At 38.5% G+C, this 26,702-nt stretch overlaps 2 protein-coding genes and 1 long non-coding RNA gene across 5 annotated transcripts; 2 read left to right on the top strand and 1 right to left on the bottom strand.

Moving 5' to 3' along the window:
* Positions 1 to 727: 727 nt before the first annotated feature.
* LOC122277578 (ethylene-insensitive protein 2-like) lies at positions 728 to 11,480 on the top strand. Of its 3 annotated transcripts, none has more exons than XR_006229036.1 (9): positions 728 to 1,118; positions 2,498 to 3,295; positions 4,001 to 4,087; positions 4,271 to 4,381; positions 4,459 to 4,671; positions 7,019 to 7,198; positions 7,306 to 9,975; positions 10,376 to 10,857; positions 11,094 to 11,480. XR_006229036.1 is itself a non-coding variant. In XM_043087614.1 (8 exons), exons 2-8 carry the CDS (start codon positions 3,038 to 3,040, stop codon positions 10,751 to 10,753), a joined length of 3,897 nt encoding a protein of 1,298 aa, XP_042943548.1. In that variant the 5' UTR covers positions 728 to 1,118; positions 2,498 to 3,037; the 3' UTR covers positions 10,754 to 11,027. The 3 variants fall into 3 exon arrangements, 1 of the variants encoding a protein (XP_042943548.1); XR_006229035.1 differs by having other exon boundaries at positions 10,376 to 11,006; XM_043087614.1 differs by lacking the exon at positions 11,094 to 11,480 and having other exon boundaries at positions 10,376 to 11,027.
* A 12,125-nt stretch (positions 11,481 to 23,605) lies between these two features.
* On the bottom strand, positions 23,606 to 24,301 carry LOC122277027 (uncharacterized protein At4g02000-like). The gene has a single exon (XM_043086910.1). The coding sequence runs from the start codon at positions 24,299 to 24,301 to the stop codon at positions 23,606 to 23,608; it is 696 nt and encodes a 231-aa protein (XP_042942844.1).
* Positions 24,302 to 24,881: 580 nt separating this feature from the next.
* On the top strand, positions 24,882 to 26,399 carry LOC122275345. Its single transcript, XR_006228528.1, has 2 exons — positions 24,882 to 25,201; positions 26,000 to 26,399. It is a non-coding gene; the product is annotated as an uncharacterized LOC122275345 (long non-coding RNA).
* Positions 26,400 to 26,702: the final 303 nt, after the last annotated feature.

Here is a 26,702-nt window from a genome sequence, read left to right as displayed (position 1 = left end):
TATCTAAATACCTAATTCTCAAATAACTGAATTCATCTTAACTCAAAATCTCTTTACATGTAAAATTCATAATATTTTTTAACTTAGCATCTCTTTACATTAAGGACCTACAATCTTTTTCATCTTTTCATAAATATATTTAAATTTATCTTAACATTTAAATACATTGAAAAAATCTTATTACAAGTAGAGTTCGTGTATCAATGTGCACACCGATATTAATATGTAAGATATATATTTAACGAAACAATATGAATTAAAAATAAAAATAATTTTTATAAAATAAGAGATTTTCTTCTTCTCTCAAAATTTTTTTATTTATTTTTTAAATAAAAAATTATCAGTGCATAAATATTAGTATACAAATTTACTTGTATCTAACAAAATTTCATAAAATTTATTTAAGAATTTAAACTCATTATTATTTATAAAAAATTAAATTCATTTCCATTCATCAAAATGTTTTGTTTTTATTTGTAAAAAGTGAATGGAAGTAAATAGAATTGAGAAGCGAGGATGTGACATTATTTTGGTGGAGATCATAAAGAAAATAAAAAAACCTTGGGAACATGGATTTTTGTAACCGTACAAGTGGCAGGCGATTACATCTTTCTAAGTTCATCTGGCAAAACGAGCACAGAATACACGAGCGCTTCTGAACTGCCATCATCTTTAACTCAGCAAAGAGAGAGATTGTTAGAGAGAGAGAAGAAGGAAAAGAGGAGGAGGAGGAGGAGGAAATAAAGGAAAGAAAAAAAGTAACTCAGCTATAAATGAAAAAAAAAGTAGAGGAAACGTTAACTGTCTTTTGGAGCTTTCTAGCTTTTACTATATTTTGTTGAAACTTTTGCCCACCTCATACACACACCCTCTCTCTTTCTGCTTTCGCTCTCTTCAAGTTGGCCTTGAAAGCCCACCCATTTTTTCTTCTCTCTCTCTCTCGAAGTCACTCCCCCAGAGAGTTGAGCTTCTCTCTCTTTGTATGCAAAATATATGAATAAAATAACCAAACCGTGGGGTCGTATAAGAGCGTCTGAGATCTACTTGTAGGACTAGATCAGATAGGGATTGGCAGAGTAAGGAAAAGCGAGAGCACGCACGCACAGGAGAAGAAGAAGGTAAAACCATTTTCCCAAAAACCCTAACCATACGGCCATCTGTTTGGTTCTGATTGAGACCCAACTGCATATCTATTTATACATCATCATCAACCTCGGTATTCGTGCAAGCTGGTTGCTTTGACACTCATTTTCTGCTTGCCACAGATCCATGGCGGCCGTTTCTGATTAATTTTTTTTTCTAGGGCGTTGGGCTTCGGATTTTTTGTTTGTTTTCGACGCCTCTGCTTTTTAGTCTCTTTTCGGTTGTTTTTGTTGTTGCTCTTGTTTTAGTGTTGCTTTATGAAGATCTGATATGGGTTTTGAGCTGGGCCTTTGCATTTTGTTGATGTTTGTTGTTTGAATTTTAATGGGGTTGTAATAGATTCTTCTTCTTTGATTTCATCTGCTTAATATTCTTGTTGTGGTGGCTATAGTTAAAGCAATACTCATTTTCCTTCTTGTTATTTAGAACCGAGTGAGTATTTTTCCGGTAACTATACACACTAATTTGGATTTGATTTGTTTTGTGCTGTGTATTTAAATTTACTTCGGCCCTTCATTTTGGTATTCTCATCTGTGTTGTGCTGATATATAATTGAGCATGATGTCTTCCTACCAATGAAATTGGGAACTCCGAAAAAATTTGGAGCATACAAAGAGGAATTGCGGGATCGTTGTATAGACCATTTTGATTTGCAATTTCCCTTTTTGGAATTTACTTATGTTGGGCCTATGTGTCGGTGCACCATTGTGAATCGAATCTCACGCAGGGGGTTACCCCACCCGCCTTTCGATCAAAGAGGTTGAGAAGTAAACTAAAGCTCACCCATTAACCCTTTGAGCTTTCTCTAATAAAGAGATTATAGAAGACTGGCATTTCATAGTCAGAACCACAACAAGTTTTGTTGTTTTAGTTTTGGTTTTTTAAGGGACAGTACCTCAGAATTTTATTTTTTTTTGATCGGTAAGGAAGGAATAATACCTCAGAATTTTATTAGTCAAACCATACGGAGTTAGTGGCAATAGTGTGTGGAATAAGGTTCTTCTCTGTGATTTTCTACATTTAATTATCGAGAATTTTTGTTGCTGTGACTTCACGTTGTTTTAAATTGTAAGTGCTTTCAATTTTTCTTTTCAATAGCACAAGCTATTGTTCTCATATAAAACAGCACATCTTTTTTTGAACTTATAAAAGAAAAGCCTAGTTTTATAACTTGATTGTGCATGGTTTTTATGTTAGCATTTTCATTTTGTTTTGGTTGTGATTTCAGTCACAGATTGTGCTCATATAATAAGTCGTTTCTTCAAAAGTATTGTCAAAAGTTCTTTTACATTTCATTCGAATTGGGCTTTTTCTCATCTTTTTGGTAGTAAACTGATTTGATTTATTGAATCAGGATTAGACCTAATCAAGGTTCATGAAGAAAGGCGATTCCATTTGACAGAGTTTGCCCTGTGGAAGTCAGTTGGGTGTTGAGATTGTCTTGGTTGGCATCCAAGTGGATTTTGTTAAAAGCATCATTTTGGTATCTAAAGACTGCGGCAAGTATTGGAAATTTATTATCATCGCAGCTGCACTTTTAAGCTATTTTGTTTGACTCAAGTGAGTTGTATTATAGGGCCTGAAAGACTCAAACTCATCTAGGTCATCATTGGATGCTATAACATTTTTTTGATAAGGAATGCTATAACCTTTTCTTGAAGTTCTTTGGATATGTTGGATTAGACTTGAGGTTAACTGTGGTTAAGCATTGTTGATCCCAGAAATTGCAATGTCTCAGTAATTGAATTTTGAACGTTGTACGTTCCCTCTTGCAAACAAGGTTGGAAGCCATGTGATTTATAAGTTTACACTCAACTGGAGGTCCCTTCTGTTGCTCAGAAGCGCTATTTAAATATTGTAGTGGACTGGTACCTCTGTTTTGTTTGAAGTACCGATGAATAACATGGAATCTGGGAGTTCTACTTCTAACAAAATTCTGGGTAGTCTTAATCAACTACTTCCTGCAGTTGCACCTATGCTTCTGATTTCAATTGGATATGTTGACCCTGGAAAGTGGGCAGCAACTATTGAAGGTGGCGCCCATTTTGAGTTCGATTTGGTAGCATTGATGCTTGTTTTTAATCTCTCTGCTATTTTCTGTCAATACCTATCAGCTCGGATTGGCTTGGTCACCGGAAGAGATCTTGCTCGGGTATTTGTTTCTTTATCTTTAGGGTCTTAATTTGGCAGGGAATTGTTGTTATATTTCTCTTTGTTGTGAAGTACTGTCAATTTCTGGTTCATTGTGTCACCTTTTGCCCTTTCACCCCGCAAAATGGAAATTTAAATGAGAATAACTGGTGTATTTTAGTATGAATCTCTTTTGTCTGTTTTGCTATGGTCAATATGATTCATTAATAGCAATGTGAAGAAGGTTGAGTACTGATGTTATAACCTCTATTTGATTTCTCTAGGTCCCTAGGGAGATTGTTAGTTAGCTGCGTATGCATGCGGCTGCCTTATTATTTGTATATTTATGTGATATCCCCATATGAGTGAGTACCCCATTCCTTGGGAGGGAGAAGTTTTTGCCCTTTATAATGATTACAAGGGGCTCCAATTGTGCAGTTTGACTAGTTTTTGTAGTATGGTTCCAGATTTGGCTTGGGCCTTCCTTAGGTCATTACATTTTATTTCACTTAGTTATGGTGATCTAGTTGATTATCCAATGAAGTGGTTGACCATTGATTCCCCTGCTTGTTCCACTCTTCTGTCAAGGCACATAATCACAAAAAATGCTCACAATTGCTGCTAACTATGCAAGTATTGTACTTAAAAAAAAAAAAAAAGAAAAAAACTATGCGAGTATGGTTGTAAATTTCTAATTTTTTTTTCTTTCCAAAATTTTATGGCAAAGATTTACTGGGATGAGTACGATAAGTTCACATGCTTCTTCTTGGGAGTCCAAACAGAGCTTTCTGTGATTGCATTGGATCTTACCATGGTAATTTCTCATTCACCATCACAATACTGTTCATCCTTTCTAGCTGTTCATTTTGAAAAAAGTATTTTTATGTTTGCTCTTTAAAGTTATGATGGAACTGGATATGAACTTTAATCTATAATTTTCATCATTTAATACCACTTTTGTTTTATCCCTAACGTTTTATTACATTGATTTTACTAGATCTTGGGCCTTGCACATGGACTTAATCTTCTTTTTGGCTGGGACTTGTTCTCTTGTGTCTTTTTGACTGCTATCAGTGCTGTTTTATTTCCACTTTTTACCATCCTCATGGTAAGTGCGCTCATGTGCGTTCTTTTTGGAAGTCTAATTTTTCATTTTTATTGTAATGCTGTTAATTAACTTTGCAGGAACACAGCAAGGCAAAGTTCCTATGTATATGTCTATCCGGCTTCATTTTGCTTTCTGTTGTCCTTGGAGTACTCATCAGTCAAGCAGAAGTCTCACTGTCCATGAATTTGACACTAACAAAGTTATGTGGGGAGAGTGCATTTGCATTGATGAGTCTTCTTGGGGCAAACATCATGCCTCATAACTTTTTTCTCCATTCTTCTATTGTACAGGTACCTTTGTCTTCCATCCCCGATATCTGCCTGTAACTATGTACTTTGTCTGCACCTATTTATTTTTGTTCTAGTCTCTGAAAGGTACTTGAATGAATCTGGAATTATAGATTTCCTTTAAAATGCACTATCATTGTGGCTGATGTTGAAAACTCACAATGTTTGTTTTTGTAAACTGTGTTGCAATAATTCTTATGAGGGATTCCTTGTTGCTGCTCTGCATCAACATAGAATCTTGAGTTTCGGCATTTCTCTATAAAGTTTTACTAGTGTCAATAATGGTATTCTTGGAGTTGTTCGCGTGCAGGCATGTGCACTTTAGTTTGGTGCTTTCTTTCTATTTTTGAATTTGACCTGTAAAAGATTTGATCTATTAATATAGTGAGTTCAATGGAATGTGAAGCCTCCGAAATAAATGCTGAAGTGTAAGAATCTAATGGTTAAAGCTGTGGGAGTTGATCTCTGTATATGTTAAATTTTCTGCAGGTGGAATCATTTTCTGCCACATTTCACAATCCTTAGCTTTTACAGGTCTGTTGTTAGTAATGCTGGTGCCTCTGCATAATCCATGCCTGCAGAATGTTGGCGTGGCACTGGATCTTCTTCTTGAAAGAATTTCTTGAAACACATTTAAATGGCTAAAGATTATGGAGGGTGGTGTATAAGCTTCTTTCATCGCAACCATTCTCCTTGTGTATTTGGACATAAAACTTTTATGGACACCACTTTTAGATAGAATATTTTTTTTGATAGGTAATCAAGAATTTTATTCATAACAACAGGAAGCACAGCTCAAGTACACAGGAAGTATACACGAGACAGTACCTAACTAGGGTTTACAATCGAAAGTAGAAAATCAAGGAAATTTAGACCATTATAATCAAGGACCCCGCCCATAAGAACAAGGTTTTAAAGAATAGAACTTTAAGCTAATTCATTGTCCTCTCGCAATCCTCGAAGCTTCTATCATTTCACTCTTGCCAAATGCACGAACACATACATATACATATAGGGGCCATCTTCCATATTGTTGCCACTTGAGGATTGCCTTGGATTCCTCTCCAGCTTGCTTGAAAGTCCACCAGTCTACAAGGCAGGACCCCACCTCACAATGTAGAAGCAGGTGATCTATTGATTCTCTATTCTTCTTACACATGTAGCACTAGTCCAATGTCATTACTTGACATTTCCTCAGATTGTCTTAGTAAGAATCTTGTCTAGAGAGGATGTCCAAACAAAAAAAGCTGCTTTTAGAGGGGCTTTTGTCTTCCATATATTCCTCCATGGAAAAGGTGTCATGCCTTGGCTAGTTAGAATTTGGTAGATGATCTAATTGTGAATCTACCTTTCTTGGAGGGGCTCCAGCTGATCTTATCTATGGTGTCCTCAGTCACCTTGGCGGAATATATTAAGGCAAAGAACTCAGTGATAACCTCCAACTCTCAATCTTGTGCGATTCTAATGAAACCTACATTCTATTGAGGGGAGCCATGAGAGAAGAACAAGAAATCAGCTATTGAAGCATCCTTCGCCTAGACAAGGTCAAAAACGTCAGGGAATCTTTATTTGAGGCTTTGTTCACCACATCATTTGTTGTGCAAAAATTTGACTTGAGCACCATCACCTACTTCAATATTGTGCATGGCTCAGGAAAGTCTCCCACCTTTTTCGAACATGTTTCCACAAACCCACCCCATATGTTCCAACACTCCCCAAAATTCGAATCTATAATTGACTTTCCATTTTGATCCTCCAATCTATTCGTTCGTAGAGCTATTTACTCGATCACTGACATTTTTGGAACACCTCTAATAGAGGGACAAATACATTTACCCTTTTTTGTAACAATATTTTTAAACGTGTATCAATGTTAGAGATTTTATCAATGTTGAATACATGTTATATGACACTATTGGTTCTTCTACGTCTACAAATTAGCAATTTTAAATAAGTCATTGGTGTGGTTTCTTCTTGTGCATTGGCTGCTCTATTTTATGGTCCTTTGCACTTATTGTAGCATAAATGCCTTTCTTAATTGTTACATCTTGTTTTCTTGGTTTACTTTCCATTTATTTCATGCTTGTTGATTTTCTTTGGTCATTTGTTCATGTGATAGCCTAAACAAAAAGATCTACACTGTGGCATGTTCTCTGTCATAGTGCATTAAACACTTGAACTATGCTCTCTTTCTCCCGCTTAATTTTTTTTTGACTTGCAAAAAACTTTTCTTAGATTCTTAAAAGAGTACTTCATGACCTGGGTAGAATGGTGTTGAAATACGTTGTTTCAGACATGTGCTTGTCAAAGTAAATTCTGATATTTGCTATCTGTCATAATATTTTTGCAGCAACCTATGTCATCGCCAAACATTTCCAAGGATGCCTTGTGTCATAAGCATTTTGTTGCCATCTTCAGCATCTTCAGTTGTATTTATCTGGTGAATTATGTGCTGATGGTCTCAGCAGCAAATGTGTTAGACAGTGACGTCTTGCTCACTTTTCAGGACGCAATGTCACTAATGGAACAGGTTTAATTTTTTCCTATATTTTCTATTCTTGCTGACTGCCAACTATGATAGTGTTCAGTATCTCGATAGATACTGATCAGATAAATTTCTGTATATTTTTAATGCAGGTTTTTGCAAGTCCTCTGGCTCCCGCTGCCTATCTATTGGTTCTGTTTTTCTCTAATCTGATCACATCATTTACCTGGAGTCAATGTGGGCAAGTAGTTTTGCATGATTTCTTAAGGCTAGACATTCCTGGTTGGCTTCATTGTGCCACAATCAGACTTATTGCTGTTGTTCCAGCCCTTTACTGTGTTTGGAGTTCAGGAGCTGAAGGGATGTATCAATTGCTTATATTCACTCAGGTGATGGTAGCTCTACTGCTTCCATCTTCTGTGATCCCCCTGTTCCGTGTTGCTGCATCAAGACCGATAATGGGTGTCTACAAAATTTCTCATTTTGTTGAGTTTCTAGCAATCATCACATTTATTGGGATGCTAGGATTGAAGGTCATGTTTATGGTAGAAATGATATTGGGGAATAGTGACTGGGCAGTTAATTTGAGGTGGAACATGGGGGGTAGTTTATCTTTTACTTATTTACTTTTTCTTGTCACTGCTTTTGCATCCCTTTGTTTGATGCTCTGGCTATTAGCCACTCCATTAAAGTCTGCAAATGCAAGATTAGACGCTCAGATCTCCAACTGGGTTACACCGGAGGCTATACTTGATTTGTCCACAGACAGAGAGGAAACTGATTTAACCGAAACTGGATATCATGGAGAGGCTCCTCTTCTGAAGCAAGAACTGTTGTCAGCACATGGGAAGAGTCATTCAGATATGCCAGTTGCTAATTTTGATCTTGATTTGCCTGAAACCATTATGGAGCCTGATCAAGAGCTTCTTTTGACTAATGTGGAGGAAAATCGCTCTAGTGCAATACTTTCTAGCTCCCCCATATTTGCTCTGGAGGAATCACCAGCCATGGTAGAGTCAGTCCCAGTTTCAACTGTTTCTGATGAGGTTTCTGATATTAAGTTGCTGGATGATGGGACTGCCAAAATTGAATCAATGGACCCTCTGGAGAAGACTCTGGGTGTTGAGGGAGAGCTACAAACTGAAAAAGATGATGATGAGGGAGACTCCTGGGAGCCTGAGGCATATAAAGGGGTTTCTGGGGGCACCCCATCTTTGACATCCGAGGGTCCGGGATCTTTTAGAAGTCTTAGTGGGAAAGGTGATGAAGGTGGGAGTGGTGCTGGAAGTCTTTCAAGATTAGCAGGATTGGGGCGTGCTGCAAGGCGTCAACTAGCGGCAGTTCTTGACGAGTTTTGGGGACAGCTGTATGATTTCCATGGCCAGGCTACTCAAGAAGCAAAGTCTAAGAAACTGGATGTGTTGCTGGGAGTAGATTCTAAGTCTGCCTCTTCATCTCTAAAAGTGGATACCACTGCAAGGGAGTTTTCTGGATGCTTCCCATCTGTGGGAGGCAGGGTATCTGATAATCTAATTAACTCAAGCTTATATGGGTCTCCCAAGCAGCAGAACATCCAAAGGAGTTTAGAGCCATCATATGGGGTTCAAAGGGGAACTTCCTCGTTAAGGTCCAACCACATGCAATTGTTGGATGCATATGTGCAGAATTCAAGCCGCAATGTTGCCTTTGGCGAGAGACGCTATTCTAGTGTGCGCAGTATACCATCTTTTGAAAGCTTGGATAATCAGCCTGCTACAATACATGGTTATCAGATTGCATCCTATCGAATGGCTAAAGACAGAAACTCTGATCACCCAAATAATCAGATGGAGGGGGCATCCTTGGGTATTTCTAACTACAGAGACTCAATTACATATGCATTGGGGCAAAATATGCAAAATGGGTTAAGCTCTGATCAGGCTTCTGGTTACCAGAACCTGGCAATATCCAGAGAAAGTCCATTGCATTCAGAAAGACCATATTATGATCCTCGTTCTTCTGGAGTGGCCGAGAGTGTGGCAAGTTCAGCCAACACGAAGAAGTACCATAGCTTGCCAGACATGTCTGGATTCTCCGTCCCACCTCGGGATTTGTATGTACCTGATAAGAGTACTCAATGGGACAGTCCCATTGGATATGGATCCTCTGTTGGCAGAACTGGTTATCCCAATTCAGGATCAAGGGCAGGACATCCTTTGGCATTTGATGAACTCTCTCCATCAAAAGTTTACAGAGATGGTTTTACCTCACAGTTGAATCCTAGTATAGATACTGGATCCCTCTGGTCTAGACAACCTTACGAACAGTTTGGCGTAGCTGACAAAATTCATACTGTTGGGAGTGAAGGACTTGGAGGTAGGCTAGGTTCAATAACTCAAGAAGCTACTTCTATTGTGGATTCCGAGGTCAAACTTCTCCAGGGTTTCAGACATTGCATTGTAAAGCTACTGAAATTGGAAGGGTCTGATTGGCTGTTTGGTCAAAATGATGGGGCTGATGAGGATCTAATAGACCGTGTGGCTGCTAGGGAGAGATTTTTATATGAAGCTGAAACTAGAGAGATAAATCGGGTAATTCATAGGGGTGAGCCTCAGTATTTGTCTTCTGAGAGAAAGTCTGGTTCTGCAATGAGGACTAATGAGGCGAGCTTCAACAACTTTTTGATTTCTTCTGTTCCTCATTGTGGGGAGGGCTGTGTTTGGAAATCAGATTTGATAGTAAGCTTTGGGGTGTGGTGCATCCACCGGATTCTTGACCTATCACTCATGGAAAGCCGGCCAGAGCTGTGGGGGAAATATACTTATGTACTCAACCGTCTTCAGGTAAATATTTATGTGCTAGTTTATGCTGTTACTACACGTTTAGCATCGCATGTTTGTGGTAATCACAATCTCTGCACTATGATCAGCATCTTGTTAGCCCTTTTTTCCACCAAGCAGTAAACATATTTTTGCTGCTTAACTTTAGTTGGGTTTGGGTAGGTTTCACCATTCATGGCTCTATCCGGTATCCCTGCTTGATGAATACCTGCTGCACTTTTAGGGATATCTCGTTAAATTCATCTGTCATAGGGGGTTTTCCACCCATTGTTTCAATCAGTGAGTACAAGAAGCATACAGTGCCCTACTAAAACTCACAAAATGATCTTGAAATGTTTAGTGATTTTTTTAAAAAAATTTTCTTTACTTGTTAATCTTGACAATGACATGTTTTTACAAATAGGGGATCATAGATCTTGCATTTACGAAACCTCGTTCTCCAATGGTCCCGTGCTTCTGCCTTCAAATCCCTGTGGCATTCCCACAGAAGACAAGCCCACCCGTTTCAAATGGAATGCTGCCCCCTGCTTCAAAACCAGGCAGGGGGAAATGTACCACTGCAGGGATGCTCCTAGATATGATCAAGGATGTAGAGATTGCAATTTCTTGCCGAAAGGGCAGAACAGGAACTGCGGCTGGTGATGTGGCTTTCCCCAAAGGAAAAGAAAATCTGGCATCTGTCCTCAAACGCTACAAGCGTCGATTATCCAACAAACCTGTTGGTGCTCACGACAGTTCTGGGCCACGCAAAGTTCTGACATCTGCTCCATATAGCTCATAGATTTTTGTCCTTGGTCGTTGGCTTCTAGTGGTTCAGTGATTGTGGGGCTGCTTGATTTTGGACAGCAGCTCATGGTCTGGATCAGTTGTCCTCAGTTGTTTGAGGTCTCTCTCTCTCTCTCTCTCTCTCTCTCTCTCTCTCTCAATGTGTATCAGTGCTGCAAATTTTATTCCCATGTGTGTTATATATACATAGGATAAGAATTGCTGGATGTGTAATTGCGGCAGAATTAATCAAAATGGCTAGAAGAAAGGTGGGAAATTGGTTATTGCAATTGTGTTGTTGGCTACTTGTCACTTTCACAAACGAATTGAAGCAGCAATTTTTCTTTCTGGTCCAGTGGCTTCTTGGCTAAAGGTCAAGAAAAGGGTTATTGGAACAAAGTCATTAATCATTGGTCAAGAACTCAGACCTGGACATCCTTGATAGACGGTCCATCTACCAGCTAGGGTTCCTGACAAAAGGTAGCGTTAATTTGATACGTGCTCTTGGTATCTGTGCATTTGGCAAATAATACGGCACCAAAGAGCTACCAAAGAGTCAAAAGACATTGCTGCTGTAGGTGCTCAACTGGTGCCAAGTGCATCTGGTGGAGCCAAGAAGGCCTAACAAATGTTGCTACAAGCTTTGTTATTGCTAGTGTCTAGTGTTTCATGGAAAATATGCTCATTGGTCTATATTATACTCTTAAAAGAACTAATAAAAAAAATCTTGCTGATGGCGCTCATTCACCTCTGCTATATACTAAAAAGAACTAGTCAATTAAATATGCATCGTCGATATCTGGTACTATTGAGAGTCAGACTTTCCAGTGTAACAAGATGAGGCATGTTTGGTTTTTCAAAAATTTTCATTTTTTTTTTAAAATTTTAAATCAAAACAAACATTTTTAAATCTCTATTTTTCTAATTCCGCTTTTGAAATGTGTATTCAATACTCAAATCATTATTTAACACAAATTAATGCAATTTTTACAAATTTTAAAACAAAAATACTCCTAAAAAATTAAATTCAAATAACTTTCCAACTTTTCCTATTTACTTTCACATAATAATTATTTAAAAAAAAAAACTAGTAATTTTTTTTTCCTCTATTTTCAAAACTCAATCTTATATTTCATAACCAAGCATAAGTATCACAATCTTCTTTACACATTGTTGAAGAGCGATATGATGTTACTAAGCTCAGATACCACTTGTCCCTATCCAAAAGTATCCTAACCGCATTTGTAATAGCATTGGTTAATGTTATTTTGTAGGATTTTCACGAAACATACAATGGTATTATAGATAATTGCAAGGACAAAGGTAATTGCAGGCAATGCAAGTGAAGGAAAAGTGTTGCTGGTGAGCAAAGGCAACTCATGCTTGTTTATGAAATCAAAGAAGAAAAAAGTGAAAAAAAAAAAAAGCAGTTGTGAGGCACTTTGTTTATTTAAGCGAACCATCTACAATTGCTTTATTCAGTGACTGATTAATTAATTTTTAAAAAATGGTAAACTGTTTTCTGTATTAATCATTTTCGTTGTGGAATTTGACTGGCCATTGGCAATCGGGTTGCAACTCTTGTGAAATGGATTAAAAATAGAGTTCGTGAAATTTGCACATTCTTAAATAATTAGCTCCACCTAATATAAAGTATTTGGTTTGTGTCGCAACTCTCTTTCAAGATTGAAGAGACTATATGGCCGGGTAGTTGCCCTTCCTGCACCCCACCTAGCAAAATTCCCCTTGTCCCGATTCCCATCTTAGGCCGTTTGTATCCATTACATGGAAAGACATAAGCCCTGCTCCCATATGGGCGAGGCGGATCCCTCATCTGTCAGATGTGAGGGGCGGGTGCCCTCGTTCGCATCTGGAGACGGGAGCGAGATGGGCTCAACCCCTGCCCTGCCCCCCATATATATATATAATATATAATTATATATACATATATTAAAAAAAATACCCCAGTCATCAAAACGATGTCGCTTTGCCAATGTTTTGGATATGGGTTTTAAGCCCTTGGCCCCCCCTCTCACAACCCCCATTCCTAGTCTCCTCTCTCACATATCTCTAACCCAGTACCCTCATAATTGTCGCTCTCTACTGCTCCGTTCATCCGTCGCACGTTGTTGATTCATTGCTATCCTTGTCTGTCGTCGTCGGGCTGACTGTAAGTTCCTCGTGGCTCATTCACTTCTCGATTCACATGTCTCTGTGTGTGTGTGTGTGTGTGTGTGTGTTGTTGTTGTTGTTGTTGAGTTATGGAATATATAGAGGATTGAATTTTGCATGTGTATTTATGGTTGTAATTTTTAAATTGATTGGTTTGAAATTATCTAGGGTTTTGGATTGGAATTCTAAATTAGTTAGGGTACCAATTTGAAACCCCTAAATTAATTTAGAGTTTTGGAAAATGATGGACATAACAATTAATTCAGGGTTTCTTGGTCTGTAGCTATGGATTACTGTTTCGTGACTCTTGATTTATATATATTATGCATTCCAACATGTCAATGCATGCATGGCTAGTATTAACCTAGCTTATTGGAGCATAACAATGAAAATGCAACAAACGAGGGTACAACACAGAAGGTGGCCTCATCAGATGCAATCACCTGAGCATAATGGTGCATGGCTATACCAATGTCAGGGACAATTTTTTTTTTTTTTTTTTTTGTATATTCATTCTTTGTAGTGGAGTCATTAGTCCTTTTTCCTTGTCTTTTATTCATATTTGTCTCTATGTAGAGCTGGCTACTGCATAGTAGCATACACGATTGTTTTCTTTGAACAGACAATTATCGGTCCTTTGACACTTGTTTTCTATATATTGTATTATGTAATTTCATTTCAATAATTGAACGAAAAAGTTCTAGAGCTTCCTCTTCCATTTGAAACTGTTTTCCTTTCTCAGATTTCTCTTCTATCCTTTGCTTCCCAAGTGCTACTCTGCACCTTGATTTTTTACATGGTACCAGAGCAGTAGTTGTTGTGAACAAAGGAAGAAAAATCAACCAACCAAAATAATCAGCAACATGTTTCATGATTCCTCAACTTCTCTGATCAAAATAATCCCTATCAAATAGAGAATGAGATAACATAGCAGCCAGTTTGGTCACTGATCTCTTAACTGCATAAAACTATATTACTTGGTCTAGAGCTATGTGAAGAGTACTCAGGGCCAAGAACAAGATTGGTTTCATTAATAGAGACGTCAAAAGGCCTACAAGTCAGGATGATCCCCTCATGGAGGCTTGGGAACGCTGTAATGAGATAGTGGTGTCCTGGATTCACAACTCAATAAGCAGCTTTGTGAGAACTAGCTTAGTCTTCGTTGATGATGCTTATGCTATTTGGAATGAGCCTCAAGACAGGCTATCACAACAAAATGGGCCACGTATTTTTTGGTTGAAGAAATATTTGGCAAGTCTCTCACAAGGAGATGACTTAGTAAGCATCTACTTTGGAAAACTCAAGAACATTTGGGATAAACTAACTCTATATGACCCTATGCCTGAATGTAGTTGTGGTCAACTGAAGATCTTGAGGGATAGGTACCAAAGGGACAGTGTCATCCAATTCTTTATGGGCCTAAGTGACTGCTACTCTAATGCTAGGGACCAGATCATGTTGATCGAACCTATGCTTGCATTGAACAGGGTTTTCTCCATGATTCAACAATAGGAGAAACAACACCAGATGATTTCTGATACCTCTTCCCCTGACCTTATGGCCATGCTCACTAAAGGGAGTTTTGGCAACTTCAATTTTGCAAACAGGTGTGAGAGGCCTTACTGCACACATTGTAAGATGTAGGGACACTTTAAAAACCTGTTTTAAGGCTGGAAATGCCAAGACTCCTGTATGTAGTCACTGTCATATGAATGGACGCTTGGTAGACAAAATGCTACAAGCTGCATAGGTACCCACCAGGGCATAAACTACATAATAAAGGGAAGGGGTCCAGTGCCTTTGTTACCCAATCAAACATCCTAGTTGAAGTAGATCAAGATGAAGGGGGTGATGATAAAGTGACACTCAGCAAGGGGCAATATCAACAACTCCTTGCTTTGTTGCAGTAAAAGGATCACTCAGTCAAGTCTTCTATAGGGCAACATTAGAACACTTTTCCCATTGCAGCAAACACAACCAGTATTTCCAAGATGTCTGGTATTTTTTCTTGACTTTCAACGTATACATAGTAACCCTCTAGTTTTTCTAGTGTTCCTTGGATTTTGGATACAGGTGCAATTGACCACATAATTTGCAACCCCTCTTTTTTCAACACAATCACTGCAAATGCATTTTGTTCAGCTAAGCTTCCTAATGATGGAAATTTACTTGTCACACATATAGGAACAGTTAGAATTACTTAGCACATTAGTTTACATGATGTGCTTTGTGTCCCATTATTTTCTTTTAATCTATTGTCTGCCAGAAAAATATGATAGAAATATTTCATTTTCTTATTCAGATACAAAGAATAATGCAGAAAAAAACTGGGGTTGTTTTAATAACAAAATATGCAAGTTTCTCACAAAATCAACCACCTACTTGACTTTTATAGTATAAAATCTAAGCTTTGAACTCAAGAAGTAGTATCATGATCAAATTGATAAAATACCAACCTAACTAATAAAATTTTATAGCCTGAACTATAGCTCAAAATGAGTCCATAAACAATATAGTCCATCATGGTGCCTTGGGTTTATAACACCCCTGGCACAATGTCCAAAACTTACTACTCCACCAATAGATTAGCCCAACCTCCTTGGACTCACTTAAATTTACAACACCACATATTACTATTTATTACTATTTAGACTCTTACTCCCGACACATCGGAATATCAGTTCTTATTTTTTTACACCCAGCCCCTCCTCCATACACGGCATTACAAATAGGGGACCCTCCAAACATCAACCAACCATGAAATCACTTAATCTACAAATTCCAACATACAAATAAAGACAACCAAACTTGTAGTAGGTACCATACATAAAAGTCACAGAAATTATAGTTTGATTACAAGGCTAAAGCTTGAGAGTACCTTACCCACAAATCTTTGTGGTGCTTAGTGAGATTCTAGAGTGAGGCCGCACTGTCTTGGGACATTTGAGAAGCTCAGTGAAATTGAAAATGAGGTTAAAAATTGAGTTTGAGAGAGAGAGAGAGAGAGAGAGAGAGAGAGAGGGAGGAGCAAACACGTAGAGAGAGAGAGGGAGTGTTAGGTTGGAAATCGGACCCGTTCTACCGGTCCGGCCTGGTTTTCCTGTTAAAATTTACACCCCTAATGGGAGTGACTTACTAAGGTTCATCAACTCTATGGCAGTTGAGCCTTGACTATTAATGGGTGACTTTAATGGAATCCTCTGCAGATGGAGAAGCATAGAGCATCATTGCAGTGCTAGGTTGACTGAATTGTTCATGGAGGCTTTGGATTATTGTTGGTTGAGTGATTTGGGATATAGGGGGTGGAGTTTACTTGTAACAATCATGTTATGGAACAAGCTAGTGGTTAGTTTATAAGTGTGAGGGAAAGTCTCACCTTTTGAGCTAACTTTTGGAGTTGAGAAGGTCCAAAATCACTCAACACTGGTATCAGAGCCTACGTTTACTAACAGTTTTGGCCCAACAATTTTTAGGAGAAACGATTTGTCGCTACTTTGACCCAGAGTCCGATGTGTGATGGGGAGATTGTTGTGGTTGTCCCATACCGATTGTAGAAAAGGCTGGTGATCAGTTTATAAATATGAAGGAAAATCTTATCTATTGAGGTAGCTTTTGGGGTTGAGAAGGCCCAAGACCACCCAACTAATCTCTTTGATGAAAATTCCCCGAAAGAAAGGCTGGAAGGGCAATGGAAAATAAGTTATGGTGGGAAGCCTTTCACATGGCTAATGTTCTGGTTCTACTAGAAGAAGTTTGGGTCACTGTCCACTTTGGATCAAGCTTGATAGCATATATGAAATAAGAACTTGGGGAGAACTTTCAGCTTTGAAGCAAGTTGGACAAATACAAAAGCATGTATGCTATAGTTGAAGAGGCATGGAGTTAGAGAAGGGTTAATTCACAGTACATGAGGACACTTCAAAATAATCTAATGGAGTGCTGGGAGAAATTCAAGAGATAAGAAAAAGAGTCTGGGTAGGCGACCAAAAATATTAATATTTTTATAAAATAAAATTATATATTAGTCCGTTTAAGAATATTAATATTTTAATTAAGTAAAATTCTATAGTAACCAACAAAATTCAATAGTTTGATATAATAAGTAGTAAAATACTAATGTTAATATTACATCCTAACAACAATAAAGGTATATAAAGTTAAACATTTATAAAACTTGAAAATAGGATTTATTTGTGTTATATGAGTTGATTGCAGGTTTAGTGGGTTGATCTGCAATTAACCTGTTTACTAATTGTGCCTTATCGATTCAACCCGTTTTGACCCAAACTCATTTATATCATATTGAAATTTACTTATTTTGTATTGTGTTAGTGTTGGACTCACGGGTCAAGTCATATATTATTATTGTTGTGAAATTTGAATTATACTCGTAAGTGCATGAACCATACTGAAGTATAGTTTAGCAAGAACGACGTCGAACCTACAGGGACTTAAAACATAGGAATCCAATTAAATATAAACTAAATAAATTCTAATCTAATTAAAAAAAAATGAGTTCTAAAATTGAATAAAAAATAAAGAACTAAACAATTAATCAATCAAAGCAAGAAATAATTAATTTAAGAAACTAATCATAATAAACAAAACTAAAATAAATTCTAAAGATACAATTTAATCAAAACAATGAATAAACTACTAATGAAGAATGAAATAAGGCTTTGGAATCCACCTCATTAATTCATAGTAAAATATTTTTGATAATTGATTCTTCTCGAACGTAAACATAATAATCTAGAAATCAATCTTGCTATCATGAAAAATATTATCGTTAAAACTTTTTGTAAGGAAATATATAAAGTATGTTATTCTTTGCTAAAAAATATAAAGTCAAATCATCACTTGTATCTATTAATTAAACAAATCATGAAAGATATTAGATTTTATTTTTAACTAAATTATGAATCATCAACTGATTAAGATTATTCTAGATCATAAGAAAAATATTATTGGACTCATATCAAGAATTCTATCTCAATTGATATTTAGTGAGAACAATAGATCATTGAACACATAAATAATTGGGACAAAATCAATTTTATAAATAATATTACTAATTTTTAATAAGATTTGATCCCCAACCTTTGTTGAAAACGTAGCAGACATGTTCATGAAAATAAACTCTAAAATCTGAACGTAAATAGATATTAACATAATATTTAAAAGAAAAATAAAAATTAATTGGTCTCAAAACATAAACATAGTTGTAAAACTGAAAGGATGACTCCAATTTATCTTTTTCTTCTTCTTCGTGCTGGGGCGCTTAGTTCCTTTTATTTCTCTGATTTCCCCGTCCACCGTTTCCTATATCTCCTGCATGTGTAGGAAGTTGGGTTTTTCTTTTTTGTTCCTAAGAAAATGATACTATGCCCGCCTCATTTTCTTTCTTTAATTTGACTGTTTATGTATATTATTATTTTTTATTTATTGGTTACGATCAAAGGGATTATTAGTATATTGGCAATTTTTTTATTTTATAAAAAGGTTTTAAAAATATTTTAAAAAATACAATTTACATTAGGAGACACATCCAATTGTCAAACAGCATAATAGCACTGCCCTATATACTTGCTTTATTTAAAATATAAAAATATAAAAATTATGTACAATTTGGTTATTATCAGCCACCCCTAATGTTATCCACAATAAACAATATATTTATGTACTTGCTAAATATATTTAGAAGTAAGAGAAAATGTAAAGAAATATTTATTTATGGTCATTTTTTTTTTTTGAAATGGTCATTCATTTAAATGCCAACAATTACACCAAATTTATCGTTCAAAACTACAAGTACAAGTTCAGTAGGACCCCCCTCGATCCAAATCCTTTCGCTATTCGAGTGCTTTGCCAATTGAGCTGCTTCATGGGCAGCTCTGTTGCGTTCCTGTGGGTAAAGACCACTCTCCACTGTCTACGCCTCTCCATCACTTGCTGTATGTCATCTGTTACTTGTCCTCTCCACGAGTCATCCGCCACACTAGAGTTGACAGCATCAATAACCACCTTTGCATCGCCTTCGAATTCCACCAGATTTAAACCCAGCTTGTGACACAACTCCATAGCTCTTAGCAGAGCATAACATTCAGCTAGGAAAGCAGAGTTTACACCTACCTTAGGAGCAACCAAACACGCTAGCAAGTCCCCTTCGCAGTCTCGGATAACAACACTCATGCCCATCCTCTCTTTCTCCTTATCAAAAGCGGCATCAAAATTGACTTTGACAAAAGGTCTCCTGGCAGGTACCCACTTATATCCCCCCTCTCTTAACTGGTTTGTATCTGGTATACACGGATCCCTCAGGTTTGCTAGTTGAAATTCACTAAGTTCGTTACTAGCCAACTCCAGTACCATCATAGGACTTTTAAACTTGCTTTCAAAAACCACCCCATTTCGCCTAGACCAGATCTGGTGGAGAATCATTGAGATTAGTTCGAGCCTATCCTGTTCTAGCCTTGAGTATAAATCCCCCCATAAGTTCTAAAAGTCAGTGTAATCCCTCTTCCATTTCCTCACCGGACTTGTTCCCCCTCCCAGCACATCAGTGGATGCAGCACAAGACCATAGGGCATGTACCAGCGTCTCTTTCTCCCTTTTGCAGATTGGGCAAGTATTATTATCGGTAGCTTTCTTCTTAAAGAGGTTGCCTTTCGTAGGCAAAATGTCGTTTTAAGCTTTCCACAAAAACTGTTTGGTCTTCCCTGGAACTCCTAGATGCCATAGTCTTTTTCACTGCTCCTCACCTTCCCACCCGTTAGAGGTTTGCCCTTGCACCTGTCTACTTTGCCCAGGATCCTCATGATAGGCACTTTTAACTGTGAAGATACCCCTTGCTGTTCTCGACCATATTAGTTTGTCATTCGACCCCCTTGTACTGATAGGTATGGCACATATAGCTTGTGCCTCTTCCTTGGAGAAAACTGCCTCTATCACCTCACGCTTCTAGCATTTCTTTTCTGCATCTATTAGCTCAACTACTCTTGCCTCAGCTCCTACAGTGTTGATTGGTGATTGGACCTGGTAGGTTGTTGGCCTCGGCACCCACTTATCTGTCCAGATTTTGATACTCTCCCCATTACCCACCCTCCAAACCAGACCACCTTTCACTAGATCGAGGCTTGACCAGATGCTCCTCCATACGAATGATGGCCTCGACCCCAACTTCGCCTCCAGCAGCCCATTGTTTTGAAAATACTTTTCTTTGAAAATCCTAGACGCCAAAGAGTTGGGATCCTTTATAAACCGCCACCCTTACTTGGCAAGCAAAGCTCTATTAAAACTACCAAGGTCCCTAAACCCCATTCCTCCCCTTCCTTTTGCCCTTCCCAGTTTATCCCAACTTCTCCAGTGTATTCCTTTCTCTAAATTTCCATGTCCCCACCAGAAGCGAGCTAACAATGCTTCTATTTCTTTAACTAAGGTGCTAGGTAACTTGAAAACACTCATCGTGTACGCTGGTATCGCCTGCAAAACACTCTTGATCAGAATTTCTTTACTTGCAGTGGAGAGGAAACTAGTTTTCCAACTACAAATTCTCTTCCATATCTTCTCTTTCAGTTCTCTAAAAGACCTGTACTTTGATCTTCCGATAATTGTGGGGAGCCCCAGATACTTGTTGTAGTTGTTGCACATCAGACCCCTACTTGTTGACTAATAGTACTCCAGGTTTCGGCCATTGTATTTGAGCTAAAACAGATGCTTGTTTTCTGCTTGTTTAAGGTTTGCCCCAATGCCCTTTCGAACTGCAGCAATATGTTGGAGATTACAAACCATTCTACTTGTTTTGCTCTACAAAAAATAACACAATCATCAGCAAAAAGTAAATGGCTAATCCTTGTGCCTCCCTCGCCATTGTTACTCCCTTGATGGCCCCACTGTTTTCAGCATTTTGAAGCATCGCACAAGCCTTCAGCACAGATCAAGAACAAATAAGGTGACAGGGGGTCACCCTGCCTCAAACCTCTTGAAGGGATGATAGTTTCCCCCGGTACTCCATTGACTAAAGCAGCATAACTCACTGACCTCACACACGTCATCACTAGACTTGTCCATTTCTGCCCAAAACCGAGCTTGAATAACATGGCCTCTAGATAATCCCATTCAACCCTGTCGTATGCTTTTGACATATCCAACTTCACAGCCATACTACCCTCCCTTCCCCTTTGTCTCGAATGCATGGTATGAAGAAGTTCATAAGCTACCATAATTCTATCTGTTATGATTCTACCAGGAATAAAAGCATTTTGGTTCCAAGAAATAACTGAGGATAGGACTTGTTTCATTCTATTTGCCATTACTTTCGATATCAACTTGTAACTAACGTTACACAAGCTAATAGGACGATAGTCATGTACTGATTTTGGAGAGTTTACCTTAGGGATCAGCACTAGGTAAGTGTGGTTCAGCCCTCTCGGCATGCTGGAGTTCTTCAAGAAATCCAACACAGCTATTGATACTTCATCTCCAATCGAGCCCCAGCGATCTTGGAAAAAACCCGCCCCAAAGCCGTCAGGTCCTGGTGACTTGAAAGGGGACATTTGTTTGAGGGCTGCGTACACCTCCTCCTTGGTGAATTCTCTGTCTAATTTGCTTCTCATATCATCGGTCACTCTTGCATGTACCCCATGTATACACTCTGCGATGCCCAAAGGAGGCGGGTAGGATGACTCGTACACCTTTGAGAAGTGGTTCCAGAAACCAGAAGCTATAGCCTCATTATTTGATAGCTGCACCCCTTCAGCTGTAACTACCCTTTCAATCTTGTTCTTTTTCCTACGTTGGTTGACACATGCATGATAAAACTTGGTATTTCTGTCCCCCCCTTTTAACCAGTGGCTCTTAGCATGCTACTTCCATCTAAGATCCTCCTGGTCTAAAAGGAATCCCAAATCTTTTTGCATCCTTTTATGTTCAGCCATATTTTCACTGCATTCATTTCTTTGCAAAAAACCCAGCAGCTGTGTTTTCTCTTTAATATCCTCGGTTCTTTTCTTTACCAACCATCTACTCCATTTTTGAAGACCCTTCCTACATGCTTCCAGCTTCCCTTGAACCCGTGCCAACCAGTTGCCCCGTGTTAAGCTCCTCTGCCATTCGGTCTTCACTATTTCGCTGCACCCCTCTTCCTTAACCCAGTTAATCTCATATTTGGAGCAAACATGGTGGCTTCGAGCTGTGCGTCTGCTCCATAAACACTCTAAAAAATCGGCCTGTGATCTGAATAAACAGCAGGTAGAGTTTCGACCCTATACGCATCGTACATCGCTCTCCATTTTGGGTTTGCTACCACCCTATCAAGTCTTTCCTTTATAAATGTATCGTCCTCATGTTGATTACACCAAGTGAACTTGTTTCCCTTCCAGCCTAAATCAGATAGGTTTCCATCTTCCAAGACTCGCCTAAACATCCCCATAAGCTTCTCATTCCTTAAGTTCCCCCCCTCCTTTTCATCATCGGTTAGCACTTCATTGAAATCGCCTATTACTCCCGATCCCCCTTCAGCAGGCCTAAACGATGATAACAATCTCCATGCTTCCCCCCCATTCCTGGCCTCGGGTTGGCCGTAAAAACATGTTAACAACCACTTCCCTCTACGCCCCTCCTCTTGCACCAGGACGTTGATATGTCGCTGAGAGTAATTGACTAGCTCAATGCATTCCTTCTATCTCCACATTATCATAAGACCCCTGCTTCTCCCAACTGATTCAACCATTATCACCCCTTCAAACCAAAATCTACTTAAGAGCTCTACCATAGGATAATTTCGTTTCCATTAAAAAAACCACATCGGGCACTTTTTCCTTTACTAACATGCAAAGGCTTTGAACTGTTAGGGGGTTCCCAAGCCCCCGATAGTTCCAGTTTAGGATTTTCATGACTCGTGGCGGGGCTGACTCGCAGCCTCCGCCATGTCCAGCCGTGTGTACACCTTCCTTGGCACTTCTCCACCTCGTCCCTTCTTGACTCGCCTCTGTGTAAAGGCTTTATTTTCATCTCTTGCATTTCTCCTTTTCTTACTCAATATGGCTTTTGAAACCGATGAGGTCAAGCCTTGGTTACGAGCTCTGTGTTTCGATCGACCGTCTTCCTTCTGCTTGGCTGATTTCGGTGATGGACCCGGATTCTTGCATTCCCCACTATCCCCCTCCCCTTGCAAGGTATCTTGAGTGCCTTTTGATGGGCTTAAAAACGTACCCGGCCCGTGACCCGTCTTCTGAATTTAGCCCGAGTCTGACTCTCTCATTGGCCCAACAGCCTCTTTCGAACCAAAATCTTCTTCTCGCCCCTTCCTATCCTTCGTCTCTTTTGATGAGACCCCTGCTGCCACACCATCACCCATCAGTCCTCTCCCATACCCCTCCGTGTTCCCTAAACAGTTGCTTATCTGACCTATTCCACCCTTGAGAAAAGTAGCTTCCTTTCCCCCCTCCTCCTCGGTAGGCACCGCTGGTTGATCCCCAAACTGCCCTTGGTTAGATTTTGGACTTCGCCACCCCTGCACCTTGCTTTTGGCCGAAACCTCCTCCATTCCTCCCTCATAGTTACCCCCAATATCCTTCCTCCAATCCCATCTACCCACGGTTCCGTTTCCTGGATAACCAGAGTTCCCTCCTCACCTTGTGTATCCCTCGGCCCGAAGCCAGGAGCCAAACTGAGGTAGCTAGTTTGCCACAGGGGATCAGTCCCCTTTCTCTCCCGTACACCCCCCTTCTCCGTGTACTAACCATCCACACAAAAAACAGATTTTTGGCAATTTCTCATATCTGAAATGGACCCATTCCTTCTGCCCCTTAACCCTTATAAATCTTCCCCTTGCAATCGCTTTACACAGAGGTATCTCCACCCTAACCCTCAAGCACTTTCCCCAGCCTATCCCATCATTTTCAACATCCACTTCCAATGTACGTCCCACAGAATTTCCTATTTGCATCCCCCACTCCTCCGTCATGTATCCCAACGGTAAGTTGTGGACTTGCATCCAAAAGGTTTCATAATTAAACTTTATGGCCCCCGGTTGCAACGCCCCATCGTAGTGAGCTAGCAGGATCAAGGCATTGTCGAAAAGCCACGGTCTACCTTCCATAATTCTCTGTTTGTCTGCATGGGTCGCAAAGGTTATCACAAAGACATTTCGTTCTACCTCCTGGAATATAGCACGCTTACTAATCCTCCAAATTCGGGCCATTGTCTTGGCTATAACATCTCTACCTACTCCTCTTTCGGTACAAACCTTCCCTATTAGACTCCTATCACCCTTTTGTTGAACATCCTCTCTTTCCCCATTTGGAGAGTCAAGGGTAACATCCTCTTCCTCAGTCAGATTGAACTGCTTCCATTTCTCTTCTATCCCTTCCATCGTTGTTCGCACTCCCATGGTCTCGTTCTCTTCGCTATTGTGCTAGCACCTCTCCACTCAACACCACCTCTGGAGTCGCCCAGCGTCTAACCAGAGAGGAGACTTTTGTCTTTTTTATTTTATTTTATTTTTTTTATGGTCATTTTTATTATTACTTACTCAATCTGTATTGATGTGGCATAAATTAAGTGATTTAGAAATGAAAGGTAACAAATAGCCTCCAATAATTTAAGAGTAATTCTATTTGAAAGTATTTACATCACACACCATATATATGACATGATTTAATTTAAAAAATAAATTTTAAAGTTTGAAAATTACAAATTAAATTAATTCATGTATTAATACTAAGCCTCATTTAGATAGTGAAAATATTTTATCTCATCTCATTTCATCTTATCTCATTTTATCTTTATAAATTTTTAAAATTTTCATAAAAAATATAATAAACAATTCAATTTTTTCAAATTTTAAAATAATAATAATATTTAAAATTAATATTATAATAATATTTTATTTAATTTTTAACTTTTAACTTTCATCCTATTTAACTCACCATCACAACTAAATTGCGGTATAACAAGACGACGATGGAGAAAGGCAGAGTGGGTATCCTCGCTCAAAAGCTAAACAAGAGTAGCGTTACATCTACCCAACAAACCGAACCAAAAAAGGGTGAAAAAGTTTTGACTCAAAACTAATGAACGGTGGGAGCAAGTAAACTGGATGAGAACATAACGCGTCTTATGCATCAAGAATACGCGTGGAGGAGGACTTGATCATTGGAACTGGCTACCACAAGAGCCTCTTCCTCTCCAGTCTCCATCTTCTGTGGTTGTGATTGGGCTCTCTCTCATCTCCGCTCCTCTCCTCTCATAGCCTTGTTCGGGTTGTGTTGCAGAGCTCGGGGTGACATAAGTAAGTACAAAGAATTAATTCGGTATATAGTTACTGATTTAAAGCTCTGTTTTCATTTTCTAGTTTATTTTGTTTCCTATTTAATTATTTATGTGCTTAGCTAATCCTTGGCAGCTGCTTGAGATTGGAATTTTCAATTCAGAACCTCATCAGTTTAATTTTTTCTTAAATTCTTTTCATTCTGGGTCGTATGGGTAGTCTTTTCAAAGAATATGTAGCCGATTTGAGGCTTAGCTAACAAAGGATTTGTGAGAATACAGCCTGTAGGATTTGACCTGATCAAGGAAGTTTTGTAGTACTCCAATTTGAGTAGAGGAAGCTGGTGAATGCTTGAGAAGGAGAATTCGTTTCAAGTAATAAGAGAAAGAAATTGTAATATTCCGGTTGACTATAGAAAGATGGTAAATGGATCCATATTACTCGAGGAGTTCTTGCCTTTATTAAAAGTTCAACAAAAAAAAAAAAAGAAGGAAAAAATATAAATGCTTTTGCATATGCTTTCTGAGGGTCCAATAATTTTTTATGATACAAGAGTAGAAGAGAATTAGACAAAAATCAGAGTGAAAAAGAAGGTGAACTAATCCTGCAGACACAATTTCCATTGATTCAGCAGTCGCTGTAAAAATTATGTTCAAGTATCACCAAACCAGTAGATGAAACAACTTAGTTGGCATCAATGCAGAGAGAGAGAGAGAGAGGTTTGTGTTAGTTTGACAGAACTTTAAACAGGTTTGTGTTTGAAATATTTGGTTTGACAGAACTTCGAACTGATCAAATTTGTATTGATGTTACATGCAGAACCATAAGAGCCTAAAAATGGGTTACATTGTGGTGATATCACTGCCTGTGATACTGTTCATCTTGATTGTAGCATTGGCATTTTACCTTCTTGGAAGGGCACAGGGTCGAAGCCAAGCAGCAAGAATTCCGCATTATGGGCCTCCAGCACCTCCATTACATGCCCCGTCTCCACCCCAGGATAAATCAGCACAGGTCTAGAATTATGGTTCTTATGTGCCTGTGACAATTTGGGTCGTGGAAGTACAGATCTCTCTAGTTGCATTTTTGTGCTCAGAATGGTTCTTATGAGTTATGTGTTTGTGTAATGTCTATTGCAAGATGTAGAGAACGGTGACAAGAAGCTGAGTTTCTGTAACGTATGTTTATATATTGTAAATGAATGAATTGGTTACATATATATATATATATATATATATTTATATATAAACAGTTTAAACAAAATTAGTAAACAGAGTTGTGTAAGAGAACTATTTCCTAACTGTTATAATAGAATTTAACAAACTTAAAATTTCAGGTACAGCTCATGGGATATACTCCCCCTTCAAGCTGGGCTATGCAGATTGAGAATGCCTAGCTTGTATATTATTGAGATCAAAACTAAGTGATTCAGTTAAAATATTAGCAAGTTGATGCTTTGATGAAATATGCAGGGTCTCAATGAAGCCTGCTTGGATCATTTTTCATACTAGATGACAATCAA

The sequence above is a fragment of the Carya illinoinensis genome, chromosome 9, assembly GCF_018687715.1.
Source record: "Carya illinoinensis cultivar Pawnee chromosome 9, C.illinoinensisPawnee_v1, whole genome shotgun sequence".
Classification (NCBI taxonomy): domain Eukaryota; kingdom Viridiplantae; phylum Streptophyta; class Magnoliopsida; order Fagales; family Juglandaceae; genus Carya; species Carya illinoinensis.
This window is presented reverse-complemented; position numbering and strand designations above follow the sequence as displayed.

What these genes read in the sequence shown, in the direction of transcription:
- LOC122277578 (XM_043087614.1), top strand. Translation starts at nt 3,038, where the DNA reads ATGAATAACATGGAATCTGGGAGTTCTACTTCTAACAAAATTCTGGGT. An exon ending in TTGCATTGGATCTTACCATG is followed by an intron (nt 4,088 to 4,270) that starts GTAATTTCTCAT and finishes TGATTTTACTAG; the next exon opens with ATCTTGGGCCTTGCACATGG. An exon ending in CAATGTCACTAATGGAACAG is followed by an intron (nt 7,199 to 7,305) that starts GTTTAATTTTTT and finishes TTTTTAATGCAG; the next exon opens with GTTTTTGCAAGTCCTCTGGC.
- LOC122277027 (XM_043086910.1), bottom strand. Translation starts at nt 24,301, where the DNA reads ATGGGAGTGCGAACAACGATGGAAGGGATAGAAGAGAAATGGAAGCAG.